Source organism: Poecilia reticulata, linkage group LG13 (assembly GCF_000633615.1).
Source record: "Poecilia reticulata strain Guanapo linkage group LG13, Guppy_female_1.0+MT, whole genome shotgun sequence".
NCBI classification, from domain to species: Eukaryota; Metazoa; Chordata; class Actinopteri; order Cyprinodontiformes; family Poeciliidae; genus Poecilia; species Poecilia reticulata.
Genome location: NC_024343.1, coordinates 23,415,651 through 23,425,064, shown reverse-complemented (window position 1 = coordinate 23,425,064; position 9,414 = coordinate 23,415,651). Strand labels below are relative to the sequence as shown.

General features: G+C 40.7%; 1 protein-coding gene across 5 annotated transcripts in view; it reads left to right on the top strand.

The window, feature by feature from the left end:
• numbl (NUMB like endocytic adaptor protein) overlaps positions 1–9,414 on the top strand; it is a 66,033-nt gene that overhangs the window by 45,411 nt on the left and 11,208 nt on the right. For 4 of the 5 annotated variants that reach the window (XM_008426104.2, XM_017308295.1, XM_008426101.2 and 1 more), the window contains 3 exons: positions 2,193–2,343; positions 5,456–5,530; positions 6,908–6,982. In XM_008426104.2, the coding sequence (XP_008424326.1) occupies positions 2,218–2,343; positions 5,456–5,530; positions 6,908–6,982 (276 nt within the window). In that variant the 5' untranslated portion in view covers positions 2,193–2,217. Of the gene's footprint in view, positions 1–649; positions 757–2,192; positions 2,344–5,455; positions 5,531–6,907; positions 6,983–9,414 lie in introns of those variants that run through there. The other variant, XM_008426100.2, reaches the window with a different exon arrangement.

Sequence of the window (9,414 nt, the reverse complement as noted above, 5' to 3'; positions counted from 1 at the left end):
TATACACCTGGGGTTAGGACAGGCCTGTATTACAAAGGCCTGTCCTAACCCCAGGTATTCATCATTTTATTTGCACTTGTTCATCTTTTCCCAGTGGCCTGACATCAGAGGCCATTCATGTCTTCTTGCTCCTCCTCCGCTTCCTGTCTCAATCCATATACAGGCGTTGTTGGGCATTGTGCGCTCCCTAACCAACCCTTTCATCTCCCACCACCAAACATCTCTCTGACACCCCGTGTGGGGTTTAATGTGTCGCTTTGCTTCTACGTCCTGACACACACACCCATTCACACCTGCTGCAGCAGCGCTGGTGTCGGCCAGGTGCCAGTCAGATGGCTCTCCGCCCAGTAATGACTGGCACAAGCCTCAACATGTGTGCATGGTGAGCCACAGAAGGGCTGTGCTTGTGTCTAAGCATAGATGTGTGTTTGCGTCTCCTCTTGGCAGAGGACTTGCGCCCTACATGCCAGGAATGAGTAAAGCCACTTGAGCTGCTGAATTCAAATGCTTTGCATTGCTCACATATCTGATCATGAACATAAGAAACATTACCAGCAGGATGGGGGTGATTATGAGAAGTGATGAACCTCTGTGTGTGTATATATATATATATTTGCATGTCAACCCTGCTGTGTGTATAGCTCAGCAGAGTACAGATCAAGAGTTTACAATGAGTCTGATTTGCCCTCACTGTATGATGGTTGTGCCGACACTGTCGACAAAGTCCAGATTGCCGATTTATGGAGCTAATAGACGGTAAGAAAATAATATGATTGCTTAGAATGAGTTAATTAACATTGTGAAGTACTGCGTGTACATCTGAGGAGCTCAGCAGTTCTGTCTTGACAACCTAAAACTTAACATGTCTTCCATCCTATCTTGGTTTTCCCATGTATGTTGGGTGGTTATGGCTAGTAGCTATTTTGTCAAGTTGTGTTTCTGTGACTCTTGTTGTAGCTTACAAAACCCTTTGCCTTTGAAGAGTTGCTAGAGGAGTCATGAGAGTTTGGTTGTCTGATTAACATGTCTTTATGAGTTTGATTAAAGCTGCCTGTGTTCCCTTGGGCTCATTGTAAGGACTTTTTGGAGTGACTGCCCAGTCCTTGTAAATCCAAAGTAAAAGCTTTGTTCACGTTTTCGGCACAAAGACTTAGGTGCATTTACACTGTTTAGTTCCACTCTAGTTTGCCTAAAAAGTCAGATTTGTTTGGGTAAGCGTGAATGCACAATCGAACTTTTCTGTTCGCTTGAACTGAACTCTGGTGTGGATTAAATGCATGTAAATACCAAGTGGACCGGAGACCGCTCCAGAAGCAGGAAGCAGATGATAGCGCAAGGAATTCTGTGTAAATGCAACAGGTTTTTTTTTAAGGGTGTTCATTTGACTCAGTCCAAACAACTGAAAATGTAAATGTTGCAAGTTTGTTCCACAATCTAACTGAGTCTACCAGACTATCAGGTGTGAAAACGTCCTTAATTTTGTCATGTAAATGACAAAAAAGTCTAAATATTTTGTTACACACAGGGAAAAAAAGATCACTGGCTTCTGACCAACAACAAAGGAGATCCATTTAAGAGAGTCTCAATGAGAATAGCTGGTGTATGTAAAACAGATGTTGTTTTTGGACTCTAGATTTCCTAGCAGAGGGGGATGTGACTTTGGGGGAATGAAAACGGTAATTATTACTTTGAAACAGGTCATGTTTTGATGGTGTTGTTTCATTATGGAGGGAAAATTAGCATAGCTGAGCAGGCCAGCGGGCTGAATGCTTTAATTAGGGAGAGGAAAGAGGATCGTTCAACTAGAGACCGAAGCGTACGTTCACATGTGTGCGTGTGAGGGGGTTGATCTGCTGATCAGAGCTCTTGATGATTTTTTTTTTTGTGATAGATGAAAGCCAGCTCCTACGTCTGTGTCACCCGTGGGACTTTTCCAGTCTGTTTCTGGATCTGAACAGAGCAACACGATGGAAAGTGTTTTGCTGTTGATTTATTGACTGCGTCGTTAGGGAAGGTTCCACCCATAACGAGCTCAAGCTAATCAATGAAGCTCATCCCACTTTTTAATGTCTGTTATAGTCATAAACACGAGTCAGATGACCGTTTTCTTTTCCAAAGTGGAGATGATCACCTGCCACCCAGCGCTGTGCTGTGCAGCTGATCCTGTGTGCGCTCTGTGTGTCTTCCTGCAGTTCCAGGGAGCACGTGACCCCGGAGATGAACAAGCTTCGTCAGAGTCTGAGGAGGAAGAAGCCCACCTATGTGCCAGAGGCCAGCAGACCCCATCAGTGGCAGGCGGACGAGGAGGCTGTACGCAAGGGCAAATGTAACTTTGCTGTTCGGGTAGGTGTTTGTAGATATTTAATTTATTTCCATGTGTTTGTTTTTTTTACATCCCTTTTTTCTACAGTATGGAATATATCATATGATAGTTTGCCGTTAACTTAAATGAGAAATAGGGTTCAGAGAGTCTTAAACTAGTTCAAATACTGATAGATCAAGAACTGAGTTGGCATCTAAACCCCCCAAAAAATAGGTTAAAGTGTCGAATTTTAATACTATGCAAGAGTAGATAAGAGGAATTACCCTAAACCTGTATGAATAACCAAATCATAATCGGAATACTTCTTCCACTGTCCAGAGACATGATAATTAGGTTCGCTGGTTAAATTAAATTCCCCTTATGTATAAGTGTGTGTTTGTTTGGTTGTTTGTACCATATGTCTCTTTGTTGGGCTTGCTACCTGTCCAGGATTTACCCAATCAGCAGCCTTTGCGTTTCTGGCTTTTTGTCTGCTGATAGACACAAACTACCAGCAACCTAAAATATTATTAAACAGGTGTAGAAAGTGGATGTATTGCATTGATATGCTCCAGATTTCTGCAAGCTAGCTATTTTAGTAAGGGTTTTTTTGGCTTTTCTGTTCTAATTGTGCCTTCGGGGGGGGAATCATCCTAGTTTCAGGGCTGCAGGTGAAGCCTGCAGAAATACAGATATTGATTTATATTTAATGCAGATCTTTTTTTTTTTTAAAAAAGCTACTAAATGCCCCAATCATCAGCAGATGGATGCAATAGATCCAGCGCTTAAACCCAAAATATAGGTTAAATGATCAATGGCAAATTTTATGGCTGGATGAATAACCAAGTCATAATTGGGTTTAAAATGTATGATTAATTCATACATTTTAATTTACCAGCTTCTCCATTTTCAGCTAAACCTCAAATGTATGAATTGCTGGAAAAGATGAATAGGACGATTATAAAGGTGTGTCTTCCGATAAAATGTAAAACAAATCTTTAGAAGGGTTTAAGTTTTTGTTACATTATAAATGTCACATATGTATTATATATGTGAATTTGAAAATGTCTAACATTGTGCCAGCTGAATCTTCAATAAAACTGCTTCGCTGTTGTCACACATACTTACATGCGTGTTGTGTTGTAACACACAGCCTCATACTTCAGCTCTGCAGGTGAATACCTCGAGAGGAGCAGAAGCAAACAGCAGCGTTATTAAAGGGCAGATTTTACGACCGACCTTCCTCAGAGCGTGCATGTGCCGTATGAGAGCTGATTTGTAGACGGACTGAAGAGATAGTGACAGAAAAAGATGGAGGGCAGAGCGGGAGCTGTGACAGCAAGGTGGCTTTACAGATTACAGAGACCACAGGAAATGACAGGGGGAATGAAATAGGCACACAGAGGGGACAAAGACACGTCCTGGGAATGGAAATGGCGAACAGAGGGAGAGATTGAACAAGATAAGAGAGGAGAACTGAAAATACAAACATGTTAAAGAGCAAAGTTTGAGCTGAGCTTAATTTCCTGAATGGCTAATGATGGGATGTGGAGGGTTTGCAGCATAAAGCCGGTAGTAAATTTATTCTAAATTTATTCTCAAGTCATGAACTATTAATGCCTCCCCAGGAGTCGCTGAACTCTGCTAAAGGAGCAAAATAGGTTTTCTGAGCCCAATCCTGATTAACCAGAGCAGCAAGGAGAGCAAAATGTGTTTTTTATTGTTCCCAAACCTTCCTCGCTTTGACAACCATTAACGTCCAGCTATTTACATCAACTTTACATTGGAGTTCTCATTCGGAGCTTCCCATGAAACACTTTGTTAGCTCAGACATTTTATGTTTTTTTTTTTTTTAATCATTGATTCAGAATCAGGATAACACACTCTCAATACAACTTTGATTATTCTTCCTTAATCCTGTTGCAGATCATATTCATTTATGTAAGTTGTTGGCAGGGAGGGAGTTAAAACAACACGCTGCTGCCAAAACCTGACCAACAGTCAATGAGGCAATGAGCCGACAACTCTCGTTGGTTTTTCAGTTGTCTTTTATTTTATTTTATTTTATTCTGAGGTTTGTGTTTTCCTTTTCATTTTTCACTGCTGGCTGCTCAGTTGCCAAACTGCAGCCAAAATGTTCCAGTTTGGTTTCATTGGACCATAACATGATCCTCCAGCAAGCAGCGGGAGGTTTTAGTCATTCTTATTCCTGACAACAGCTTAATATTTTTACAAAAATCTGTGAAATGGACTGAAGGGATTTCTCCAAATGCACATAATAAGTAGATTGAAGTACGAATGGGGGAATACTTTTGTGACTATAATTATGTGACCTACGCATAATCTTAAATTAACTTTTGCATGTGGTTTATGTGAAGCAACATCCATCCTATATTGTTTGCTATTGGACCAGAAATACCTTATTGAGCTTTTATAAGATTCTGCAGAGGTCGTTCCAACATGTACATCTTGGATGCACATTGACATTTGGTTTAATTAAAATTAATTTCAATTGGAAAGGGTGAAAGTGCTGCTTGACTGTTATCAGCCATGCCTTTTCTGCATCGATTTGTGACTAAACTTTCTAATTTTCATCACTTGCTAAAAATAAGACGGGAAGCAATCAACAAAACTAGAGCAGAAAAGTTGCCCAGAAGACTCCTCGACTTGGCTGCATGTTGTTCAGCACATGCTTCTTCAGTTCAGCAACCAGATTTCTTCAAACCCTGTCCTTAGATATTTTAAAGCCCGTCTTCCTCTTACACTTGGCTTCTGACTCCAGCAAAGCTGTGAGAACTCTAATTGTGCCCCCATGGGCGCCGAGTGTACCACAGAGCAGAGAACTGGAGAGACAACAAAAGAGGAATACATGCTATAACCGACTTCAGTTTTCCTCTCACTTTCTCTTCCTGCCCTCATTATCAGGACCCTCATACAGCTGGAAACCCAACAGTGAATGCAGATTTGCTGCTCATGTCACAATTTCAGCGCAATTACCAAAATACTGATTGGAAGTAATGAGGTTTTAGTAGCTTTTTTTTTTTTAACTCATTTTTATTCTGACATGTTTCCGTCATCCCGGCTCCTGAAATGTCCTCAGGAAACAGTAGACATCCTCTCAGGATGTTAATTTTCTATCTGTCTGTGCTGCAGTACCTGGGACTCGTCGAGGTGGAGGAGTCAAGAGGAATGCATGTTTGTGAGGAAGCTGTGAAAAAGCTGAAAGTTGTAAGTACGCTCTCACACTCAAAACACATCCCGGCACATTTATTCTGCAGCTCCAGTTTGTCGTGCAGACAAAGTTGCATGTTCACCCCTGAGGAATTTGCCGGTGCGCATACGCCTTCCCGAAGTATTCCCACCCAGTCATCTTTTACAAATTTTCTTATAACGGCAAACTTCTATGTGTTTTATTGGGATTTATAGCGACAGATCGACACAAAGTAGGGCATATTTGTGAAGTGGAAGGCAGAAAAGAAAAATAAAGGTGCCAGAACTGCAATGAAATGGTTGACATCGAATCATGTTTGTGTGTCTGAATGGCATGGTCAAAGTTCAGATGGAAATTCAATTAGGAATATGTTGTAAGATTTGAAAATAGTTTTCTGTAAATGCTGTTCATACAATCTGACTGAACTAGAGCTATTTTGCAAATTTGTTGGAACTTGCACAAAAAAAAAGAAAGGCTTGCAGCTGTAATTTCAGTGAATGCTGGTTTTACAAAGTATTGGCTCAGGGCTCAGGGCTGCTGAATACAGATGCACACCACACATGAAGCTTGGAGACGTAACCTGGCCCAGTATTTTCCCTTATTGTTGTTTACTTTACAATGCTGCTTTCACTCTCCCCGGTGGGTCTGAGTCCACGTTTATTTGTGTTTGCTTTTATAAAGTCCGATGCTGAAAAAGACAACAGAGAGTGAACTGTAACACAACACACACACACATAAACACAATGACACACACTGAGTTTGCCCCCCTCCTGGGAGGCTGGACTCAAACAGGGAGCGTGTGAAAATGGTGACACAGAATGGTCGCTGTCAGACAGCAATAGTGGAAAGGCAGCGTACCACAGGAGACACTTTGTTCAAAATCCATACGTGGTTTTTCTCTGTAACCAAAGAACTCAAAGGAACACATTGTGGAAAACAGAGTCACATATGTTCTGTTTTCAGTCATTCGGATTTGTCTTTTCCCTTTGATTGTCCTTTCCATCTCCGCATTCAGTTCTCCTCCCATTTTCTGCTCTCTCATTGCTTGACTATGTTCTCCTTTCCCATCCTCGCTCGCATCAATCTGATTGTGTTGAAATGGAGTCTCAAAGCCGACTCCATGCTGTTCTCCTGATCACCATATCCTTCACTCGCACAGTTTCTCTCACTCCATCTCTAGCTTGCATGTCTCATGCTCTTATACAATGCTTTGTGCTGTTTAAGCATGTCTAGTTATGGAAAATAGTAGCTGGAACAGTCTTTACTTTGCTCAAACATTTGTACCACTTCACCTTCCCTAAGGATGCAGTGATAATTTGTATGAAGCATTTAGATTAGCTTCCATCAAATTCAGTTTTCATTAATTCTCTTTCGCCTCTTCTTTGCCCTTGCAGAGTGGCAAAAAGACGGTAAAAGCAGTACTGTGGGTTTCAGCTGATGGACTCAGGGTGGTTGATGACAAAACTAAGGTAAGATGACATTTCTTTCTTTCGTCTCTGACCTGAATCTGTTAGTTCCATCCTATTTGTTTCCTCCAGCTTTTTATTTGCATCTTTAGATGCCAGATGAGATGAAAAGTGAAGTTATTGTCCTTCATGCTAAATGAAACATGTTGGTGGAAAATTAACCCTGCACATCACCCTAAATGTGCATTCTCCATAGTTGATGTGTGTCTTCAGCAGGGACAGGGAATTAGGTCAGATGGATGGGGGTGGAGTTAATTCTTGCAGAAAACCTTGTAGAAGCTGCAGAAGACATGAAACTGGAGTGAAGGTTGACCTTCGAGCACGGCCATGACCCTAAATCCACCCAGAACCACAGTGGAATGGCATAAAATGAGATTAGACCAGAATCTATGGCAAAATTTGAAAATTGATGTTCACTAATGCAGTTTGGTATGACTCAGTTTAACCTGTCTTGCAAAGTAGGATGAACTGAAATGTCTTTTTTTAGCAGTGCTGGTAGAGACATACTTGAACACACTCTAGGTCATATTATTGACTTAAGTGTCTTTAAGTGCCACTGCACCCCTTTTTGTTTCGTATTTTTATATATAAAAACTTGAAATCGTTTAATTTTTCAGAAGGATCCTCCATCGGTTTCCCAAACGATTGTTTGTGTAAAAGTTTGTGCCATAAGTGTCTGGTAGGACGCACACGGACACACAAGCACCCGTGTGGGGGGTGTTATGCAGCGAGGCAGGTCTCCAGCAGTGAGTACAGATAGCTGCGGCTCTATTGAATGCTAAGCAGGATGAAGAGCAGCAGAGGAAGGAAAAACAAAGCCTGTTGAAGCCACTTCTGTTTCCTCGCTTTACTATTTTTGTTTGGACACCACACACACGTTGGCCTCACTTTCCCTTCTCCCTCATCACACTTTTCTCCTTTGGCTCTCGTCTCTCTCCTCCTTTATCTTTTTCAGCCATATAGCATATCACTTTTAAACTTGATCTGGCTCGCGGTGTGTGTCTGCAGAGGCTATTAAATGTTGTGACACTGGAGTTCAGCTCTTGTTTCCTCAAAGATGGGGACTATATTTCTTCTTACACTTTGCATTGTTTTCATAATATCTCTCTTTCTGTCCAGGCTTAGTGTTGGAATAATGTTAATGTTGCTTGAGCCATTTAAAGGAGCGGTATGTAAGAGTTACTGCCGACTAGTGCCCAAATCGGAGATCACAATCATTTCCAAATGGAGTTTATGATTAACATGATTTAATGCAAACTGTCAACTTTTATAATATCAGGGAATCTGACATTTACTAATATATTCAACCTAATTGTAGTTGAGTTGGGTTATAATTAGTTTGTATTAAACTGTAGTGAACTGAATTAAACTGGAGTGGACTGAACCTACAGACGACTTGGACTTGGACTGCATAGCTGCATAACTGTTTACGACTGTTGTTATGAAGAGTCATTCAATAAATACTGACACCTTTAATGCAAATTTGCATTAAAAGTGCATTAAAAGTGTCAACCTTGCATTATTTTCTAAAAAATTACACTTTTAATTCAAGGATGCATTAAAACTTGCATTACAATTTTCCATTAAAATGGTCCACTTTGCAATAAGAGTCACTATTTACAGAATGTCACTACATGACAACAGTCATAAACATTCATGAAAACCCCTTCCTCATCATGACAGGCGTTATGTCATGTTTACGACAGTGTCATGTCAGTCCTATGCACACCCCGTCACATAAAGTGTTACCAAAAGATTTTGATGCATCAATGTGAATAATGTTTGTCAATCAATATTAGATTTATGGAAAGATTTATGATCTTTCAGCTCAAACAAAGCTTTTAGCAGTGTAAATATGAGGAGATTCTCTTCTTGTGCAAATGAAAATAGAAGCAGTGAGTAATTCTTCACTCAGTGACAGTGATGGAGAGAAACCCAGATAAATTCTTACCAATTAATGTGTCTTATTAAAAACATGCAGTGACAATCACTACTCATGCTCTCCTCCTCCTTTAAGGATCTCTTCATCATCTTTCCTCAGTCAGAACTATTTTTTAAAAACCTACATCTAAACAAATCAAAAAGCTCGTTTATGCATGTGTGCAACACGCAGCACTTCTGCAGCACCTTCCCAGTGAATCAATACAAAGGACCAGAAACATCATTATGTTTTTCAATTTGTTCAGCAGCATTTTGGGCTTCAAGCACAAAGCTGTTTCTCAATGACACAGTCTGAGTCATGGGCTGCAGTGCTGTTCCTAACGAAACATCAGTTTTTTTCTTCTTCTAATATGAATTCTTAGAAAAAACATCATCAAACTGTTTTGGATGGGATGTGTGCTGAGGAAGAAAGACACACACACACACACACACACACACACACACACACACACACACACACACACACACACACACACACACACACACACACACAC